This window comes from Acipenser ruthenus, chromosome 35 (genome assembly GCF_902713425.1).
Source record: "Acipenser ruthenus chromosome 35, fAciRut3.2 maternal haplotype, whole genome shotgun sequence".
NCBI lineage: Eukaryota > Metazoa > Chordata > Actinopteri > Acipenseriformes > Acipenseridae > Acipenser > Acipenser ruthenus.
The window spans coordinates 11,926,725-11,948,842 of NC_081223.1; the positions used below are offsets into that span (position 1 = coordinate 11,926,725).

General features: G+C 44.2%; 2 protein-coding genes across 18 annotated transcripts in view; one reads left to right on the forward strand and one right to left on the reverse strand.

Annotated features, from left to right (window-relative positions):
• Window positions 1-3,472, reverse strand: part of LOC117395143 (membrane-spanning 4-domains subfamily A member 8-like) — a 5,535-nt gene extending 2,063 nt beyond the window's left edge. The window contains exons 1-6 of one of the 6 annotated variants that reach the window (XM_059007804.1): window positions 3,254-3,472; window positions 2,313-2,353; window positions 1,979-2,178; window positions 1,342-1,452; window positions 1,008-1,064; window positions 39-191 (exon numbers count right to left, since the gene is read on the reverse strand). In XM_059007804.1, coding sequence (XP_058863787.1) covers window positions 39-191; window positions 1,008-1,064; window positions 1,342-1,452; window positions 1,979-2,158 — 501 coding nt within the window. In that variant the 5' untranslated portion in view covers window positions 2,159-2,178; window positions 2,313-2,353; window positions 3,254-3,472. Of the gene's footprint in view, window positions 1-38; window positions 192-1,007; window positions 1,065-1,341; window positions 1,453-1,978; window positions 2,196-2,312; window positions 3,044-3,253 lie in introns of those variants that run through there. The other 5 variants (XM_059007800.1, XM_059007801.1, XM_059007799.1 and 2 more) reach the window with 5 other exon arrangements.
• Window positions 3,473-5,222: 1,750 nt separating this feature from the next.
• Window positions 5,223-22,118, forward strand: part of ubap2l (ubiquitin associated protein 2-like) — a 30,210-nt gene continuing 13,314 nt past the window's right edge. For 7 of the 12 annotated variants that reach the window (XM_059007473.1, XM_059007475.1, XM_059007478.1 and 4 more), the window contains exons 1-16: window positions 5,326-5,640; window positions 7,978-8,125; window positions 9,336-9,413; window positions 9,934-10,044; window positions 10,212-10,383; window positions 11,446-11,538; window positions 12,139-12,187; window positions 15,259-15,303; window positions 16,637-16,749; window positions 17,150-17,209; window positions 17,594-17,646; window positions 18,683-18,768; window positions 19,369-19,546; window positions 20,199-20,433; window positions 20,786-21,075; window positions 21,944-22,116. In XM_059007473.1, coding sequence (XP_058863456.1) covers window positions 8,018-8,125; window positions 9,336-9,413; window positions 9,934-10,044; window positions 10,212-10,383; window positions 11,446-11,538; window positions 12,139-12,187; window positions 15,259-15,303; window positions 16,637-16,749; window positions 17,150-17,209; window positions 17,594-17,646; window positions 18,683-18,768; window positions 19,369-19,546; window positions 20,199-20,433; window positions 20,786-21,075; window positions 21,944-22,116 — 1,844 coding nt within the window. In that variant the 5' untranslated portion in view covers window positions 5,326-5,640; window positions 7,978-8,017. The other 5 variants (XM_059007477.1, XM_059007485.1, XM_059007482.1 and 2 more) reach the window with 2 other exon arrangements.

Here is a 22,118-nt window from a genome sequence, read left to right on the forward strand (position 1 = left end):
CGATGACGAGAAAACAACAAGAGGTACCTCAAACTCACATTCAGAAGCACAGGAGAAGCTGTGTCGCTGTCATAGGAGTGATACGCGTAAGAATTATAGCGGCTGCACACCGCCAGATCGACGAGGTAAATGATTATCCCAACTCCCGCTACGATGCTGCTGAGGATGTTCATGGCCAAGGTCCCCTTTATCTGCAAAACATCAGTAAGACAGAAAGATGAGGAAAGCAAACTCTCGCCTCTGAGCCTCTGGTTTAAATACGAGGCGGACAGCGCTGGAGAAACCTTCTGCATCACCAAAGTCGAAAGCAAACCTGCTGGATAATAGCGCTACACTAACATACTGAATCGCACACCGTCGCCGCGGTGTAGAGTTTTCCATATACTGAAAAAAAAAAAAATGAAATAAAAAAATCTAAATTATGTTCATATAGTTTTTTGGTTTTTTTCTCAATCATAAAATTCTAGGTGGTGCAGAACTTCAGGCCAGAGCTGTACAGCTGTATTGATCGCTCTGTCAATAAAAAAACAATAAAGCTTAGAGCATCAATGATATGAAAACAGCACACGGAGGTCATCAAAGACACACGACCAATACTACCTACTAAAAAATGTTCCCAAGATGTAGCCTTCAATATTTCATAAAGGACTTGTTACCCCAGGAGGTTCAAATCCTGGCTCAGCCACTGACTCCCTGTGTGTGTGTGTGTGTGTGTGTGTGTGTGTGTGTGCGTGTGTGTGTGTGTGTGTGTGCGTGTGTGAGACCCTGAGCAAGTCACTTCACCTCCTTGTGCTCCGTCCTTCGGATGAGACGTTAAACAAACGAGCTCCTATTGGAAGTGACTCTGCAGCAGCAGCAGCAGCAGTTGTTGATGATGCAGAGTTCACCCTCCTAGTCTCTGTGAATCGCTCTGGATAAAAGCGTCTGTTGAGTGACTCATTCATGATACAGTGGGCTCAGAGCTCACAGTGGGCTAATGCCAGGGCTAGCGGCATGACTTTACTCACAAGGCTGATCTTGGGAGTCTTGTCCGCGGCGACGGAGAGCGATCCTGAGATGATGTACTGTGAGGAAGGAAGAAGGTATTATTACAGATATACTGAAGCGAGACACAGCCAGCTGAAGCGTCTGTGTGTCAGACAGCGCTGGATCAAAACGAGCTGCACAGCTCTACAGCTGTGGCCAAAGAAATCTGCATCACCTGGAATTTTAGAATCGAGGCATAATTAAAATATATATATATATATGCCCATATATGGTAATTTGCACCCGAGGTCAGTAGGGCGGTGATAGGACCAGCACAGGACACAGGTACAGCAAGGACAGTTTAGAAATGCTTACAAATAGACCGGTCCAAAAGGGAGCTCCGAGTATCCCTGCAATGGACCACAGCGTCCTCGACAGAACCGCACCGAACAGGATGTTTATCACTCCCATAATTATCTGGACAGTCTGTGAAAAGAAAAAATCAACCAAGACTAAACTCAGTGCCTCCCCGGCCGCGTGGTGTGCAGGGGGGAGTCACACAGTCAGGGGAGCGCAGGGGTCCCCGAGGGTCTCCCCTGGTAAAGGCACGGCCGCGTGGTGTGCAGGGGTGAGTCACACAGTCAGGGGAGCGCAGGGGTCCCCGAGGGTCTCCCCTGGTAAAGGCACGGCCGCGTGGTGTGCAGGGGGGAGTCACACAGTCAGGGGAGCGCAGGGGTCCCCGAGGGTCTCCCCTGGTAAAGGCACGGCCGCGTGGTGTGCAGGGGGGAGTCACACAGTCAGGGGAGCGCAGGGGTCCCCGAGGGTCTCCCCTGGTAAAGGCACGGCCGCGTGGTGTGCAGGGGGGAGTCACACAGTCAGGGGAGCGCAGGTTCTTGGCTGTGTGAAGTCACCGGTCTTCAGCACGCTATTAACCAGACTGACAGGAACCAAAGGGTTATTATCAGGAGCTTGAGCTACAGGAGAACGTTTATAAAGGTTTAGACAGGCTTACCCCCAGTGGCCTTGGCTCTCCTTTGAGGAAGCGCTTCAGCTGCCCTGACGGCTGGCACAGGGTGCTGCTGGGGACCACTTGGCACCTCGGAACCCCAGCGGGAGCTGGTGGGCCGTTATCGGGAGGGGCTTGCGGGTAAAACTGGGTGACGACCACGACCCCACCGACAGACGTGGACATTGTCTTCAGGAGCGGAGGAGCTGAAGAGAGGTACAGTCTTGTTCCGTGTGGAAGACAGGGAGTTTTGATCAAGTAAAAACACCAGACATACTTATACAAATAAAACACACACTGACGTGAGAAACATACAACAGGTTTGCTTTATCACACTTACCGAAGAAACGCTGCTGCGGTTCGGGTGCAATCTAGAAAAAGCTTTCTTCATGAAAACAGAACAGGATTAAATTATTCAGTACAGCGCCACTGTTATCTTAATGAGAACAGGACGCTAAACAGCATCGCGCTCTATTACAATGAAGAGCAGCTGTGCTGAGACACGCACGCACACACACACTCAGACGCACACAGGCACGCACACACACACACACTGACACGCACGCACAGACACACTCACACATGCACGCACGCACACACCCACGCATGCAGGCACACACAGACACGCTCACACACACGCACAGCCATTAACACCGGACAGCCGCACCGCATCTCCACACAATGCGCGGCTTGGCTTGGGCTTGTCGGATTGTCGCAGGTTGAACTTGGAGGGCGCCGTGCAGAATGGAAATGCGCGAAACTATATATATGCCCATATAAGATACATCGGGGTTTACTCCTTCTAAATAACTACAGTTTATCAAATCAACGACACGGCTTTTACCTGGAGAAGGACGTGTCGTGCGAAACGTTCTGACAGAAACATTTTAGATCAACTAGTCACATTTTTTGTGTAGTCTACCTGGATAAACTTTTTCTTTGTCATTTTGCACCTGTTGGTACACAGCCGTTTTCCTTTTTTTAATAAAAATTATATATATTTATAAAAAGAAAATTATATATTTAAAAAAGACAGAAATATTTGATATATAACCCTATCAGAAATGCCACGTTACTTACAATAGTAAAACAACAAAGCATAATAATAATAATAATAATAATAATAATAATAATAATAATAATAATAATAATAATAATAATAATATACCCTTAGGGTTCCTGACTAATAATGCCGTTTAATAACAACTAAATATTAGCTCTGACTGCACTTCCATGATCTGTACAGTTTAAACCCAATATAATCATATTTCAGTTCCTTACCCGGTGCTCTGCGAGAAGCAAGCAAACGGATTGCGATTCTCGGTTGCTCTGTCCTGTCTCAGGTGAGCTCAGAGCTCCGTTACCTGAGCCGTGTGTTCACGAGGGAGTGTCGCGCCCTTGTTTACCAGCAGCACAGAGGAAAATATGACGCTGTTGTTTCCACGAACCGCACACCAACACAGCTCTGGACAAAACGTTTTGCACCCCCCCTGTAGAATGAACTAATTTTGCTTGCTGAATAATGTTATACCTATCGAATGACGCGCGTTGTAGTTTTCCCCGTATAACCAAAAACTGATATGGAAAAATGCGACATTTGGAAATCTAACATGAAATCCGTGCAAATATTATGGTTTCCTTCCAGTATGTCGTGCTTGTGTTTTGTATTGCTGTTTTTATGATCGTTTTAACTTGCACCCATCGAACTTGATTATTTAGTTTCTGATATTTCACGGGGCCTTTTCAAAATCCAACGTTGTGTTTGGAATGGGTCGTGAATAAATACACTGAGGCGTGCCTCGGGTCCCGCAAGCAGGCGGAGGTCGGACGCAAAGCCCGCGGGACCGCCCGCTCTGAAGCATAGCGCCCATACCGCCGTACAAAAGAACCGGGCTTATGTCCTGAAGTTCAGACTGCCTCACCTGCCAGCCCTAAACCTTAACCCCCTGCACGCTGCAACACGTGCACCAAAAAAAACGGTCGCTTTTGTTGCTGTGTTATTTGCAAAGGATTTCCATTTTGAAATGTTGCTTGAGCGTTTTTATTGCTGCATGCTGGTTGGTGGGTTGGTTGGTGGTTCACAACGTTGAAAAAAAATGACGCTGAATCGACTTTGCATTTCAACGTGGAAGCAACGTAACTGATAACCAAGTCCGCTTATAATTGGGCTTGTTTTATTGAGAGTCGCTTTAATTGTTTTGGAGAGTCGCGGGTTTTTTGTAATAGGTGACGTCACTTCAACGGTTAAAAATGGTTGTAGGCGTGGTTTTGGTGATTGACAGGTGTCAGTGTGCACGTCATTCGACGTTAGCATGCTGCTGTCCGCAGGTTTATGTCCTGTTCGGGTGACGTCATCTCTTTGTTAATTTTATAATATTATTTCTTGCCGAGACGACCTCTTTTAAAATGAGATTTATATGTATCTCAAGGGTTTTATTCTGTTCAAATAAATACATTTGCACACCCAGAGCCCGCCCCTCAGTGGTGGAACGACCAGCCCACGGATATCAGTACAGCTCAGGCACCTTCCGGCGCCTCCTCAAGACACACCTGTTCAGACAGCACGTGTAAACCTCACAACTCTCCACTATACTGGACTGTATGGCACCCAGTTGTACCAGTACTTGCATCATACTTCTGATTTCACTGTACTTTTAATATAGCTGCTATGTGATATTATGTATGTTAAGGAAAAAAATATTATTATTATTATTATTATTATTATTATTATTATTATTATTATTATAATTGGCAGCAGTGTGGAGTAGTGGTTAGGGCTGTGGACTCTTGACCGGAGGGTCGTGGGTTCAATCCCAGGTGGGGGGGACACTGCTGCTGTACCCTTGAGCAAGGTACTTTACCTAGATTGCTCCAGTAAAAACCCAACTATGAATGGGGAATTGTATGTAAAAATAATGTGATATCTTGTAACAATTGTAAGTCGCCCTGGATAAGGGCGTCTGCTAAGAAATAAATAATAATAATAATAATAATAATAATAATAATAATAATAAATATTTGATGTCTTCTGGCGTGTTAAAAACAAACAAACAAAAAAAAAAAAACCTAGGGGCATTTTGCGTGAAACCTTATATTCTGAACTTCATCATTGTGTAAAAAAAAAAAAAAAAAAAAAAAGTTAACGTAGAAAATAAAATAATAATAATTGGTGCACATGACAAGGGACAGTTGAAGCCAGAGGAGGGTTTTTTTTTGTAACAAAGGGAACACGGGTCACGTGGAGGAAACCGGCTGGTCACATGACGAGGGTCTCCCTGCTGAAGCCGCCGTGGCCTCTTTAACCACGTGACGCGGCCGCCGGGCTTGTCAGAGTGGAAGAGATTCAGGTAAACTTCGGGGTGGCGGTTTCGTGGTCTCCGCTAACCTGCCTTTTCTGTTTTATTTCTCTCGCTTGCAGGGTTTAAACGCTCCGAACCGAAACCAGCTCGCCGTTAAGGCTGTTGCGTTAGTTTGACACCTCGAAAAAAAAAAGCGTTTTGTTTTCCCTGGCTATTCATATTTCGTTTTAGGATTTTGTTTTTGTTTAAGCGGGGCCTAGCGGGCTAAGCCGAAGCCGCGGTGTCGGGTTGATGCTGAGCCGGGAGAGGGATTCGGGAACAGCGCGGGCAAGGGTATTTACACTGTAGTAAACGGCTAAACCGCAGGGGGTGAGTGCAAAGAGACTTGAAATGGCTTCTCTGTTGTATATTGGACGGGGATGCGGAGTCCTGTGTGCTGAAATGTGGCGGTGGTGTTTTTATTTTCTCGGTTTCAAAGCGCGGTGTTACGTTAGCGAAATGGCTGCTTGCTCGCTGTTCAGACCATGAGGCTCGCAGTGACACAGAGAAGACGGCCGGGGAAATAAAAAAATAAAATAATGAAGCGGAAACCAGGATGAAGACCACACAAATAACAAGCCAACCACGCATTTAAATCGCCGTTTTAGAAACAGTACAATCGTTTTGTTTGTGTAGAGCAGGGTAGTGTTATTAAAACGATGAATGATTTTGTGTTGCGACGTATTATTTTTTTGTAAACATTACAATCCTAAATAAATAAATAAATAAACATGATCTGGGCTAAATTTTAAAGTGCCTTTTTTAAATTTGTATTTATTTTTATTTAATATATAGTACGGCTACAGTATTGCCACGTTGAAAATGTAACCTCCTTACCTTTTTGTCGATGCAACTAATTCACCGACCCTGTATATAAATAATATTTTATATAAGTTGCTCGCAAGCCTTCTAGGCGTGTATGCCAGCGCTGTGCAATCGAGTACACAGCTAGCTAGTAGTAGCTGAGATTTTTTTCATGGTTAATAGGAGTGATATTACATTCGACTTTATGAGAGACAAAGAGAAGGAGATCGGATACCCTTTTTATTGGACTAACTAAACAATAACTAATCGACACGCGTTCAAGCCCTCCGAGGTCTGTTAGGGTGAAAGTTAGGAAAGAGAGATTGATGTTTACATACAAAAAAAGGATGACAGCGGAAAAAACAAATTGATTCGCTATTTGTGAGTAGTAGTAGTTTTTAAGTGGTAAATATTGCTGTTTTTGTGTAACATATATCCAACGCTCTTGGTCGTTGCTCGGTACATAGTGTAAATATATTTAAATATTTGACGTCTTTTTAGAAGTGATTTCAATGGATTGCTTTCTGTTGGCTATTGTTTCCCAATACAGATCGCGTCGTGTCTGTGTGTGTGTGTGTCCCAGCCCAACTGGTGATCCGAGATGGGAGTTTTTCTCTCTGTGTCATTTTACACATTTCTGTTAAGAGTATTGACCGGCGGCTGGGTGTTCGTTGCTAATAGAAACGAGATATTTTTTATCGCGGGGACTGGCGCTAGTTGTTAACAAACGGCGGTAATATAAATCGCCCTACCCCATTTTTTTAAAAATCTTAAAGCAAAGAACGCGTTACTTTTTGCATGTGTTTTATTTTAATCCTGTAAATGCTCGGTTTTATTGCATTTGCACGAATGGGTCACCTCAACTAAAATACATGTGTAAATATGCAGTTTTTTTTTTTTCCGGCAACGAGAATCTTGACAGCTAAACTCTGAAAACGAAAGTCGTTGGCAAACTTGGCAGCCAATCGATGCAAAATAAAGGCGAACGATCATTTCCCAAGCGCCATTGAAGTGGCCTTACCCACTGTAAGTCTTTAAGGTCGATCGGTGCTACCCAGAGTCTGTGAAGCCACCCCAGGCTTCATTTAACTTGAGAGAACATTAAAACACACGAGAAATCGTACTTAAAAAAAGGTGTAAGTTTTTATTTAGATCCAGACTATTAAAAAAACAAATGCACATTATTTCAGAAATGGCCCTCGTGGGCCCGGCACCTGTTGTGTTGAGTGAAGCAGCTGCCGGTCTGAAGCCCTGCAGGGCTGGTTCACTCTTCTGTCGCGGATGAATTTTTCGACATTATCCGACCCCAATGCGATTTTGCAGACGCGTGAGATAAGGCTGCACGAAGCCTCAGCAGTGCAGATGAGGTAATTCTGACGTCCAGGGTCCGAGACCCTCGACTCAGACCACAGATTATGTCGGGCTCTGAACTGTGAACCAACCTTAACATAGATGCAACCACTTTGCTGGTTCGGTATATGATAGCCATGTGTTTTGTGTGGTCCAGTGGTTAAAGAAAAGGACTTGTAACCAGGAGGTCCCCGGTTCAAATCCCACCTCAGCCACTGCCTCATTGTGTGACCCTGAGCAAGTCACTTAACCTCCTTGTGCTCCGTCTTTCGGGTGAGACGTAGTTGTAAGTGACTCTGCAGCTGATGCATAGTTCACACACCCTAGTCTCTGTAAGTCGCCTTGGATAAAGGCGTCTGCTAAATAAACAAATAATAATAATGATGTTAGCCTTGTGTTTTGCTGGTTCATTATGTTAGCCTTGTGTTTTGCTGTTTTAAATATATGCATATGTGTGTGTGTGTATATGGTGTTGATTTGTAACATCCTTTCTCTCTCTTTGCTGTGTTGCAGGTGTTTTCCTTGTAAATACTGTTATTTGTATATACTGTAAATGATGACTTCGGTTGGCAGCAGCCGGGCCCGGGGAACCTGGGAGCAGCCGCAGCCACAGACACAGGCACAGAGCCAGACACAGCCACAGCATAAGCAGCGGCCACAGGTGAGCGCTGATGAAAACAAGACGCTGCATCAGGGAGGGAGACCAGACCCCCGCTGCACAGCACTGTGATCCAGTCCTGCTTTCACTAGGAGTTTAATAATCAGACACACCTGAGCTTGTTAGCTAGACACACTGGGGCTGATCAAGCTGGTAGTGCAACAGCTGCCTTATGTTTTAGGCGTGTGTGTATGTATGTTTATTTTATGTCCTGCATACCAGTAGACCCTTTCTGGCTGACTCCGTAGCCGAAAAGGGGGGACAGTGTTATGCTACAGAAACTGCAGAGCTGCTTACCAGATGCGACCTGACCTTGCAAAACCGTGGCTGGTTGAACTGCATTGCTCTCCCAATGAAACCAATAACAAACAATGCAAATATCAACATTCACATTTTGTTAACATGCATGGATAATCCTCTCAAGTTTAGAGGATGTATTTATTTATGTATTTGATTAATTCCTTCACATAACAGGGGATGGGAAATAAGACTCCCGTTGCACATGTTGATCCAGTCCTGGTTTCACTGTGAGTTTAATAATCACACACCTGAGCTTGTTAGCTAGACACACTGGGGCTGATCAAGCTGGTAGTAAAACCTGGACTGGGTGACACTGCTGTGCAATAGGAGTCTTCTTCCCATCCCGGCTGCATGCATAATTAACTTTCCAAATTGTAAAAAATTCTAGAATATACATTACGCGAATGAAGATGATATTAAATCACTTTAACTCCCATTAGCTTGCAGCGTTGCCCCTCATTGGTTTGTTCTCTCTGTTTCTCTCTCTCTCACACACACACTAGACCAGCACTTCCCAGTCCTGGGTGACCCCCTGTGTGGCTGCTGGTCTTCATATCCAACTGAGCTCTCAATTCCTGAACTAGACCCTTAATTGAACTGATCATCTGTTTAATTAGACCTTTTAATTGTGCTCTGCTCCTAAACAGTTGTAGATTTCATTATGGCTACGACATTGTATAAGTAACCCGAACTCTGCAACTGTGTAAAGCTGAAAACGATTTAAAAAGGTTGAAGCAATTATTTCCATCCATGCAGGGATGGGAGATGGAATGCAAAATATTGCTGCAGTTCAGCTGGCTGTGCTCGTTAACTCTTGTCTCCTCTCTCTCTCTCTCTCTCTCTCTCTCTCTCTCTCTCTCTCTCTCTCCCTCCCACCCCCCTTCCCCCCTTCCCTCTCCCTCTCTCCTGGCAGGCCACAGCAGAGCAGATTCGACTGGCGCAGATGATTTCAGACCACAATGATGCTGATTTTGAGGAGAAAGTAAATCAGGTGAGGGGCTGAGTGAGTCTCTGTCTGTCTGTCTCTTTCCCTGTTCAGTTCCCGGTTTGATTGACTGTGTCAAAATGTAACGCGACTAACTAACCTGTTTAGCTTTAATCCTTGTCAGTTGTCCTTGTCATACTTCACGGAAAAACTGACAAATTTCGAAATCGGACATGAAATACTACTGCACTACCACTAGCATTGCTTCCGGTAGAAATGTGCGATATATCTTGCTTTTTTTTTTTTGTTCTTTTTTGTAACATGATGATAAATAAGATATCAAATTATGTTTTTATATAAATATATTTGCTCAGAAGAGCCAACTTCCCAGTGTGTCGGTATGCTGACGTGCTTCTCAAGGGAAAGTGTGTTTGAAAACAAACAGTGGAGGTACTTGTAGGCTATAATTCTGGGTGATTGCAAAGCTCTTGGCTGTAGAGTGTCACAGTGCAGCTGTCCACACGATGCCCGTCACGATGCTGTGCTGTGGTCCTAATCGCCCGTCTGCCTGCCTCTCTCCCTTCAGCTCGTTGATATCACAGGAAAGAACCAGGATGAGTGCATGATCGCTGTGCACGACTGCAATGGAGACGTGAACAGAGCCATCAATGTGCTGCTGGAAGGGAACCCTGACACGGTGAGCACCCTGAGGGGTTCAGCTGCACTGCAGGGTACTGTCTGCTTTTAAGGCTGGCCTACCCCATTAGAGTGTTTTGTTAACTTGCTTGTCTCCTTTCTATCTCTCTCTCTCTCTCTCTCTCTCTCTCTCTCTCTCTCTCTCTCTCTCTCTCTCTCCGCCCTCAGGACTCGTGGGAGATGGTAGGGAAGAAGAAAGGGGTCTCGGGGCAGAAGGACAGTGGCGGGCAGTCGGAGTCGAATGAGGAGGGTAAAGAGAGCCGCGACAGAGAGCGAGACGCGAACCGCCGCCGAGGGGGCGTGGCTAGGAGGGGCCGGGGGACCAGCCGCGGGAGAGAGTGTGAGTAACGAGGGGAGGGGAGGAGAGGGGGGGGCTTTCAATAGCGGAGATATTATAATAATAATAATAGTAATAATAAAAAAGGTCCTCTTTAACAGTGCTGCACAAACTGATTTGGGTCCAGCTCTCCACAGCCGAGGGTCGCTAGCATGGATCAGGATGATTCACCGTTCAGAGTGAAGTAAGAAACAGCTGCTTGGGTTTGTGTGGATCGCTGATCTCCGCATAGTCTCAGAAAAGCAGCATGAAATCATCACAAACCCAAGCAGCTGTTTCTTCATTCACTCTGAACGGTGAATCAGCCCCCCGATCCACACCAGAGACCCACACCCCGACTGTCAGCTCCTGATTTCTGCAGAGAGCTCCATCACGATAATCGAATAATCTGTTTAGCACAACCTTTCACTAAATTATTAATATTATTATTTATTTGGCAGACGTCTTCATCCCAGGCGACTCACACAGGTGTTACAGGGCAGAACAGGGTTACAATGCAAGCTTCATATTTAAATACAGTATAGTTTACAGTCAGTGCAAATAATAACACTACTAGAATACAATATGAACTAGGATGCTCTGTATAATAATAACACTACTAGAATACAATATGAACTAGGATGCTATCTATAATAATAACACTACTAGAATACAATATGAACTAGGATGCTATGTATAATAATAACACTACTAGAATACAATATGAACTAGGATGCTGTGTATAATAATAACACTGCTAGAATACAATATGAACTAGGATGCTATCTATAATAATAACACTACTAGAATACAATATGAACTAGGATGCAGCCAGTTAGGATCACAGCAAGTTATATCTACAGTGACATGTTAGCAGTGCAATAGTGCAAGGATAGCGCATCAGCTGAGGATCCAGTGACGTGGTGCTGAGGTCAGGAGAGTCCAGCGCAGAGCAGGAGGGGAGGATCAAGAGATCTACAAGCGCAGTATGAACAGGGTGGTCTGCATGCCAGTACTGTGACTGGACGATCCTGATTGATTTGAATGTTCGGTGGTTCGTAATGCTTCTCTCCCCCCCCCCCCCAGACCGTGGGCAGGAGAACGGGCTCGATGGAAAGAGTGGGGGAACCACAGGACGGGGTGCAGAGAGGGGGAGAAGGGGGCGAGGACGAGGCAGAGGTATACTTTAAAAATTTATTTTTTTTGGGTGATTTGTGCTTTCAGTTTTAACTCCCAAATTCTTAGTATTTCAATCCCTGCCTAAAGTGCATAGGGTACAATATTTTATTTTTGTCAGACCGCTCTGTGCTTTAATCAGGAGTCTTCAACCACTTCTAAAAAGTCTCCTGCGTTTTACCGTGTGTGGCTCTGTGTTCCTTTTCTCTTTACTGTTTTAAATGAATTGCATGGGTGGCCTATTAAAGGCATCAATTCAATTAGACCATCGCTAATCTGTCTATTTTGACAATATCAAGATTTTCCTTTTCCAGCTGGGTTTGCTTTTCAAACACACAACAAATCAAAACTACTACAGAACCAATGGGTGGGGTGGTTCTAGTACATTTGCACGCTACTGTGTATATAAAGATTATTTATTTTATATAGCGCCTTTCACACAGTGTCCCAAAGCGCCCTCGTGTAATAATGCCAAGTGGATTAAACAGCAGAGAATACAATATGACGGATCCTGTTCTTTTGTGACAGATCCTGTTCTTTTGTGACGGGAGTGTTCTTTTGTGCAGTTTGAAGTTGTTGACTCGTACTTTGCTGGTTTTACAGGCGCTGGCTCTGGCAGAAGGGCGGGCAGGTTTTCTGTTCAAGGCATGGGGTAAGCTTCCAGTCCGACACACCCACACCCACACCCACACCCACACACACCCCGCCTCACTCGCGTTCTCCACTTGCTGCTACTGACAGACTGCTGGGAAGTCTTCAGACTTTAAAAAGACGATCGTGGGGGTGTCTGAAACTCCAGTCCACGAGGGCCGCAGGGTACTGCTGGTTTTCATTCCAGCTCAAGCTCTTTTAATTGAACTACTTATTTGTTCAATTGGAATTTGATTTTTTTTTTACAGTTGATCTAAAAAAAAATTGCACTTGATTCAAGGTACAGTACTACCTGTGAAACATTGAGGCCTGGAGAGAAGTGGTTAAATTTTCCCAATATTAATCAAATAATTAGACTAGTTTAGTAATTGAGAGCTGGAGGGCGGAGTGGGGGGGTGGAATGAAAGCCAGAAGACACTGCGGCCCCCCCTCCAGGAGTTTGACACCCCTGGACTAGTACCGTGAATTTGGAGGTCATTTCAGAAGCTGTTTTTTTTCTTTATCGTTTCATAATAATAATTTATCCATTAGCCTGCTGGATTTAAGTTTTATTTCTATCCTGTACCTCACAACTATTTTCTAATCAGCCTGTAGTTAATGATACAGTCAAACTAGGGCTGACTAGGGCTGATGCAAACTTAATCGACAAACGTTTCATTGAGGGAAAGAAAGACCTCCAGATTTAATTGAACTGTCCATGGATTTGTCACAGGGGTTTTATTCTTTTAATCTTTTTTTTATTTAAGATTTCAATCAACAACGAAATCTCCTTTACCAAGGATGACCTGGCAAGACCGCAAACATTGAATTTATATTCTCTAAATGTATTATCCCAAACCAAAATAATAATAAATAAAGCTAACCGAGAATTTTGAAATTGTACAAAACCTTTTAAGAGATTTATTAAAAAAAAAAATACCATCTCTGTCGGATTTATTTTTCTTGCAATCTTTTTTTTTTTGCGTGAAATGTTTTGCCAGGAAATCCTTGCAAAGAGAAGGCTGAATATTAAGCGGGTTTTTCTTGTAATAAAGAGATAAATTACGCCTTCAAACCCTTCTTGACGGCTTTGGCGTCGCTGCAGACGCGTCTCGCTACCCTTGCAGAAGGTGGAGGGGGTGATGAGGGAGCCTCCGTCTGTTTTGGCTGAGGGTAGTTCAGAGGGGCAGGTTTATATTCTGAAGCACCTGCCTCCCTTCTGCACACACTAATGAGATTGGGGAGGGGAAAAACTAACTACTTTCATTTATTTGTACTAATTTATTACAGATCTAAGTACAGCTCTGGCCAAAAGTTTTGCATCTCCTAGGATTTTAGGATTGAGACATAAGCAGCTATGAACATAATTTAATCATAATGTAATCACAAATTTAGATCTCCAAACGCAGAATTAGTTGTACAGTAGTATTCGATTTGGAGCTGTCGCATTTTTAAAAGTCCTTTTCATTAAGTATATGGGGAAAAACGATACAAAGCGTCTGTGTGCAATTCAATATGCGAACGTGACATTGTTCAGCAGCTTTCATTGGACTTTTATGAAGCCAAATTGGTTCATTCTACAGGGGGAAGCTAAACCGTTGGCCAGGGCTGTACGCTGGTAGCTTTGCCTACCTGAACCCACGTTTTAAGTGCTAGATCAGTTTACATCACTTTATTGAAGATGTGTGTGTGTGTGTATATATATATTTTTAAAGTCAGACCCCCACAGAGTTTCTATAAACACTGAAATAATGATACCCTGGATGAAGTGTACTGACAATGGTGTCCACTAGGGGTGCTAGTCTCCGTTCTTTAATGTTGTTTTTTATAAACGTTTAAACTTTAGGAATAAACACTTTTCATTTGCAATGCTGCTCCTCCTCTGAGCTCACAGTTATCGATACTCATCCTGTGTGCTGCTGATTTTAATTTGAACCACACATGCTTTTATATTTGCAAGTTGCCCCTCCCATATTTATTTATTTTTTTATTCCGGGACCCCCTTTATAAACGAGGTCTCGAGGGGTAAATCTCCTGGTTAAATAAATAGATTACAGTTAAACCTTTAGGTGAAATTCTCAACGTACCGGCTGATGTATAAACTCAGGCCGCTCCCCTCCATGTCTGCGTCCTTTTTTAAAACATTCAGTAGCGTACCTTGAGTGATTTAAAATGTGGGAGCTTTTTTTAAGTTTAGTGGATCATTTCTGTTTATTGCAAAAAGCAGTGCCAGTGTCTTTTTTTTTTTCTAAATTGTATTAAAACTATTGACAGTTAATTATTTTAACCCTGTAATGCTCATTTCTGTATCCCATATAATGCAGTGCTTAGCCTTTATTATTATTATTATTATTATTATTATTATTATTATTATTATTATTATTATTATTATTATTATTAGTATTAGTATTTAAATCCAGCCTCGCAAGCCAGAATTTTTCATACACGGTACATCGTGTTGCCGGGCAGGGGAGGGGAAAAAATGTTTTGTCCAAGAAACGGAATCTAGATAAGTAAATAAAGCAGCTCTTCTCATTTCACGAACGCTTGGCCATTGTAGGGTTAATTTATTCTGGGGATATAACAGTCAATGTGTTGCACAGCTAGGGCGAGGGTAAGAGAACGCCTACACAACCAAAAAAAAAAAGTCTGAACTCTTCTGTAATAAATGTTTTGCGTGTTTTTTTAAAAAGCGTTTGAGGATGCTGTCTGTAGTGAGGTTAGCTAGAAAGGAAAAGTGGTGGTGGGTGTGGGGGAGGTTGGAGCTGTGGGGTTTACTGCATGGTTTATTAGAAAGCACCATAAAATGCTATTTAAAAAATAAATAAAATACTGCATGCATTTAAATTGATCTGTCTTTTTTTTTTAATAAATCTACCATTTTGCTTTTTGTTTTATTTATTTATATTTATATAGAGAGTGTGGTCTGAGAGTATGAAGACTCATTTATATATATATATATTCAGTGTCTGTGTGTGTAGATATGTACAGTTTCAGCTTCCCTTATTTTAATCAGGCCCTTCTCCCCAGCACTAGCTCTGTCACACTGTGCCCTGCAGAATGTCATAATTATACTGTGTTTCTCCTCTAAAGCCAGATTGATAAGGGCTCAAGATATGATTTTTCGAGAGATGACAGGTAAGTTGTTTTTATAAAGGGTGAAAGATATAGATGGGGGTGTTGGGTGGGGCAAGCAGATTTTTAGAATTAAATTGGGAGCACTCGCTATTCAAGCAAGGAGAGCTAACATTTTACTGACATGTGTGGAATTCAGATCTTTGGTGTTCCTAGGGGCTACAGTCTTGATTAGTTCAAATACTGCAGCTTGCCTTTGCAGCAGAATTGCCTTTCGTACAGTGTGAGCTTTTTTTGGGGGGGGGGGGGGGGGGGGGCGGGGGGCTATTGAGAATAGAGACCCCTTTATTTTGTGTGTTTTGTTTTTCCCTGCAAGTTCTCTCATGGCATGCAAGCTTATTTTAAGACAAAACAAAAACCAAAAAACAGTTTTTACCAGAGTTTTCATCCAGGGTATCTGAACTATATATATATCTATATAACCGATTCCTAGCATCAAATCAAACCTCCCTTTTATATTATTACAAGGATCTAGTCGCAGGTTCCTTGGCTTCATGCCAGTTTTATTTTGTTTTTCTGTCGTTATCCGGGAGAGGTTTTGCAGAACCCCTCTTGCTGTAGGAATGCTGTGCTAATCTGTGCTTGCTATGCTAATATAAATGCTTGTTTTAACAACCATGTGAAAGCCACTAAAAAGCTAAACTAGACGCCAAATAATTCTCTCTTATTAGTGCTGCACGAACCAATTTTATTGCGATGGAGCGCGCCACAGAAATCAGGGCGAGGATCGCTGGTGTGGATTGGGGGTGATTCACCGTTCAGAATGAATGAAGAAACAGCTGCTTGGGTTTGTGAAGATTGCTGCTTTTGTGAGACTCCTGCGGAGAACAGCGATCCACACAAACCCAAGCAGCTGTTTCTTCGCTTGTTTCACTCTGAACGGTGAATCAGCCCGATCGACACCAGCCACCCTCGCCTGTGGAGAGCTGGATCCCCCAGTCAGATCGGTTCGTGCAGCTCCCCTGATCAGCTTTATTTATTTTTTCTCTCAGTAAGCATGCAGTCGGGTGTGATGTTACCTTTTGAGTTTTCAGTCTGACCAGGGATGGGGGAAATGAGACTCCCATTGCACAGCGGTTTGATCCAGTCCTGGTTTCACTACGATTTTAATAATCGGACACACCTGAGCTTGTTGGCTATACACGCCAAGCGCATAATAAATCCTGGAGTGGATGAAACTGCTCTGCAGCAGGAGTCTTATTCCCATCCCTGAAGCTTTGGAAGATGAAAGGAAGACCTCCTTGAAGTGTGTGTGTTGAATTTTTGTTTTTTTTTATTTCCGTACTGAACGTTGTTTTGTGTTTTATTCCCTCGTCGTCCCTCTCCCTGGTTCCAGGACCTTCAACCCAGCCGACTACGCCGATCCCAGCAGTGCCGATGACCACTACGGGAATACAGGCGGGAGCACGTGGAACAACACTGGGAGCTTCGAGCCAGACGACGGGGCCAGTAAGTCACGGCTCGCTGTGTGCTGTTTGAGAGGAGAGATCCTCTTCACATTCGAGTGCCGGGCTTTCAGAAGTGTTATAATGTGAATAGTGGAATGTGTGTGTCTAAGTGTGCGGTGCCTGCCTCCCTAATCAAGTTGAGAGAGTGTTTCTTTCTCTGGTGGGGGGGGGGGGTCTGTCGTACAAAGAGCGCAAGAGACAGTAACTGTAATCCAAGTTGTGTGTTTTATTTAGTTTTTTTTATGTTATTTTGTGTTCTCAACCTCATCGATCCAGTGTCTTACGTTTATTATTATTATTGTTATTGTTGTTAAATATCCACAGGTACACTAATTACTTTGTAACGCATGTACAGGCACACAGGCAAGAAGAGAGAATGAATGGTGTTTTTTTTCTTTTAGGACTTGAATTCAGTGGTGGCGAGGGGACAAATTATCCCCGGAAATTTGATTCTGCTCCTGGTACGATTTATTTATTTATTTATTTTTTTAAATATAACCTAACCTACCCGAAAGCAGGGGCTCCCAAACTGGGTCGCGGGGGAGCAACTCAATACCAGTGAGGGGTGGAACAAAAAAAAAAGATTCAAATGAAAAGAACAATTTAGATGAAGTTTACTTCGTGAAACAGGTTTTAAAAATGTTTAAGGTGTCGTATTTCGTAAGTGCTCAGCGCGCCGCGGTGCCTAACGCAGCGGAACAGTTAGGGGACCCCTGCCCTAACGGTTAGAACGATACTTGTGTTTAGTGACTGAAACACAGAGCTGTGTGTCTTTCCAGTGTTTTCTGCAAAGCGTGCAATGTGTTTATTTTCCTTTTTATTGGTTGTGTTTTGTGTTCTGTTAGGTGCGTGGAGGACCGCGACGGAGGAGTGGGGCACAGAGGACTGGAACGAAGATGTAGGTGCCAATTAATAATAATAATAATTAATAATTAATAATAATTCAGCTTCTTTAAGCAAAAAATACAGTTCGTAACGTGAGCCAGTGGTTCTGAAATTTGCAGACAAGACTATAATACAGGGGTAGGAATCAGACTCCTGTTGCAGAGCAGTTTGATCCATTCCTGGTTTCACTTTAATAAGACCCACCTGAGCTTGCTACCTAGCCACACTGGGGCTAATCAAGCTGGTAGTAAAACCTGAACTGGGTGACACTGCTGTGCAGTGGGAGTTGTGGGGAGGGGAGGTGTTACTTGATAACTGGTTTTGAGAACCACTGGTTTCTTGCATACCAGTAGACCCTTTCTGGCTGACCCCGTAGCCTAAAAGGGGGGACAGTGTTATGCTACAGAAACTGCAGAGCTGCTTACCAGATGCGACCTGACCTTGCAAAACCGTGGCTGGTTGAACTGCATTGCTCTCCCAAAAATCTTTGTATTCATTCATTCATTCATTCATTCATTCATAGGCAGCTGGTAAAGGTAAAGCATAGGGAAGCATTGTAAAGCACAGAGAGGTCTGGTAAAGCATAGGGAAGCATTGTAAAGCACAGAGAGGTCTGGTAAAGCACAGGGAAGCATTGTAAAGCACAGAGAGGTGTGGTAAAGCATAGGGAAGCATTGTAAAGCACAGAGAGGTCTGGTAAAGCATAGGGAAGCATTGTAAAGCACAGAGAGGTCTGGTAAAGCATAGGGAAGCATTGTAAAGCACAGAGAGGTCTGGTAAAGCATAGGGAAGCATTGTAAAGCACAGAGAGGTCTGGTAAAGCATAGGGAAGCATTGTAAAGCACAGAGAGGTCTGGTAAAGCACAGCGCGGTCTGGTAAAGCATAGGGAAGCATTGTAAAGCAGAGAGGTCTGGTAAAGCATATTAATAAACATAAGGGGTCTGAATAAGAGAATGTTTTTAGTAGTTTAGAGGAGAATTATTTTACTTTTTGATATGCTTTTTGTGCCTTTTTTTATTTTAATACATTTTGTTTATTCTAACTGTAGCTTTCAGAGACGAAGATATTTACAGCTTCCAGCGTGGCTGCGATGCCTCTTCCTCAGGAGAATGTGACCATCACAGCAGGACAGAGGTGAGCAGGCCAGCCCCCGTTCCTACAGCTCTGGCCACAAGTTTTGCATCAGCCTATAGAATGAACCAATTCTGCTGGCTATGACTACAGCTCCCAGCATGCCTCTGCGTCTGCAGCAGTGGTGAGGGATTGTGGGAGTTGTAGTTCTTTATGCTGTGGTCTTGTTTCACAAATGACACAGACCTCTATTACGATACATCATGTACAGCTATGGCCAAAAGTTTAGCATCACTTAGAATTTTAGGATTGAGACATTCATTTTTTTTTTTTTAAAAGAAACTATGAACATAATTTAAAATATTTAATTTAACATCATGTAATCAAAGAAACTACAAAATGAAATCACTAAAAAAAAAAAAAAGTGTCTACCGGAAGGAAGCCATAATAGCAGTACAGTATTTCATGTTAGATTTTGAAATGTCATTTGTCATTTTTTTCGTTAAGTTTGTGGGAAAACTACAAAGTGGCGGTGTGTAACTCTGTATGGTAACATTATTCAGAAGGTTTCATTCAACTGTGACACTAAATTAGTTCATTCTACAGGGTGATGCCACACTTTGAAACGTTAAACCTTGCTATCTCTCGGTTTGTTTTTTCCAGGATTGACTTGGCGGTGTTGCTGGGAAAGACCCCCTCCTCTTCCTTGGAGAACGAGCCTGGTCCCTTGGAGGTGTCCCAGCCTCCCTCTCTGTCCCAGTCTCTGGTGTTCAGCAGTTCCAAACAGAGCTCCCGGTCCCAGGCCCCCTCCTCTGGAGCCGGCTTCCCCCAGCACAACATGGTGGGTAGATTTCCAATCCAGCTCTCTGCGGATAAAAAGGGTCGTTTTGCTGTCGATTTTTTTGGTTTACTGTTCCAAGTGAAGAAACAGCTGCTTGGGTTTGTGTGGATCGCTGTTCTCCGCAGAGTCTCAGAAAAGCAGCATGAAATCATCACAAACCCAAGCAGCTGTTTCTTACTTCACTCTGAATGGTGAATCAGCCCCCCGATCCACACCAGAGACCCTCACCCTGACTGTCAGCCCCTGATTTCTGCAGAGAGCTCCATCACGATAATCGAATAATCTGTTATGCAGCTCAGTGTTTCGGCTAGCGCTTTCATCGGTGTAACGGATTAGATAAAACTGGAGAACGGCAATCCACAAATCCCAAGCAGCTGTTAAATTACGCCCCCCCCCCCTCAAGTTTTACCTAATTGGTTATGCTGACGAAAGCGCTAGCAGGAACGTTTAAGGTTATAACACGAGAAGTCAAGCAGATAGTTGGTGAAGTTTCACAGCGATTTTACTAGCAGAAGTGTTGGGTCTAACTCCCCTTTTGCAATGTGGTCTGTTTTTTTTTTTTTTTTTTTTTTAAACACCAATGAGAGCACGACTTTTTGCTTCTTGCACCTCGCCTTTCTCGAACCCTGTGCCCGTGTCTTCCCTGTGGCAGGTCAGCATGCTGGGGAAAGGCTTCGGAGACATGGGAGAGCCGAAGGGAGGAAGCGGTGGGGGCCCCGGCACCACCAGCGGCTCCCAGTTCTTGGAGCAGTTCAAGACGGCCCAGGCACTGGCCCAGCTGGCCTCCCAGCACTCCCAGCACTCGCAGCCCGGAGCGGGGCACCCCCCGGCTCCCTCATCCTGGGACCTGGGAGCAGGAACGCAGCCGTCCTCGCTGGGGCAGTACGGTGAGTGCGAAGACATTCGGGAACCTGCAAACTGTGAAAGCACAGCACAGTGAAATAAAGCACACCGTGAAAGCATTGTGAAGCACAGAGAGGTCTGGTAAAGCATAGGGAAGCATTGTAAAGCACAGAGAGGTCTGGTAAAGCATAGGGAAGCATTGTAAAGCACCGAGAGGTCTGGTAAAGCATAGGGAAGCATTGTAAAGCACAGAGAGTATGGTAAAGTATAGCATTGTAAAGCATATGAAAACAGGGTAAACTAACCCTTCTAAAAGTCTCCCACAGTAAAAGCACAGCACAGTGTAATAAAGCCCAGTGAAGTCTCAAACGCTTTATTGTTCTCGTTCCTCCTCAGATTTGAAGACGCAGTCCGAGTCTTCTCCTCACAGCCCCTTTGCTAAGCGGCAGTCGTACCAGCCCTCCTCCAGCATAATGGAGGCCTTCATGCAGCAGGACAAAGCCGTCTCCGCCTCCTTGCCCTCCGCCACGGCCCCCCCTTCCTCCCCACTGTCCAGCAAACCCTCCTCTTCCTCGGCGCAGCAACAGATGTCCCCTGGCTCGTCGGACAACCAGTCCTCCAGCCCCCAGCCCACCCAGCAACACAAACTGAAGCAGCAGAAGAAAAGAACTAACATTACCACTAAGGTACTGGGTGTGGCCTGGCTCTGTGTGTGTGTGTGTGAGTGCAGACTGAGTCCTGCACAGAACAGACCTCCCTTCTATTTTAACCCTTTGCAGTCCATTCATTTAATTGCGTGTCGGGCGCGTCAGGTCCAATTTATTTTCACACGCGCAGTTAATTTTAGACGCGCCGTTTTAAAAGTATTTTTTTTCCCACAGTCAAACGGGTTTAAAAGGCCCTGCATATCAACAAAGCACTCACTAGGCATCTCCAGCCCCGCCCCACCCTTTCGTTCGCTATAGCTTTCACATTTGCTAAATAAATAATAATAATAATAATGATAGTCGTACATACCGATCAGTCATCTCCTGATCACTCGTTTTATCACCAAACTCCTCAATAATGCGATCCAAGTCATTATTTTATTACTATAACATCTGAAAAAAGCTCCGCAAATGTCTGTGATATTCTCTGAGCGCTGATGCAGTATCAGCCAGCTTGTTTCCTTATGGCCGCTGTTATCTGATGCCAGGGGCAAGTATGACTAATCATGAGATACGCCCTTATTTTTTTTTTTCCGGCTTGTGTCGGCTCCTGTTGCTCCCACTCGGCCATTGAATGGTTTTCTCGGCTTTTTCCGGAGAAAAAACGACTAGAAACTAGTTTTTTGCTGATGTCCAACAGGGTCCGACATTGGACCGGATAGGAATAATTGCAATGTCGGACCAGGTCCGACATAGGACCGCAAAGGGTTAAAGGTGTGAAAGCTACCAAAAACTAAACTAGAGCACTGGGGTTTGGCACCCCTGGGCTAAGCCGTATATAATCTACACGTTTGTGTAGATGTGTAGCGTGTGGAGGTGGTGTTTTAGTTGCTGTTGTCTTTTGTAGATCCCAGCTCTGGCTGTGGAGATGCCTGGCACGTCGGACATCGTGGGGCTAAACCTGCAGTTCGGGGCGTTGCAGTTCGGGTCAGAACCAGCCCTGCCAGAGTACGACTCCACCCCAGCAACCAGCACCCCCGCCGGGCAGACCCAGAAGAGCCTCTACACCAGCGCTGCCAGGT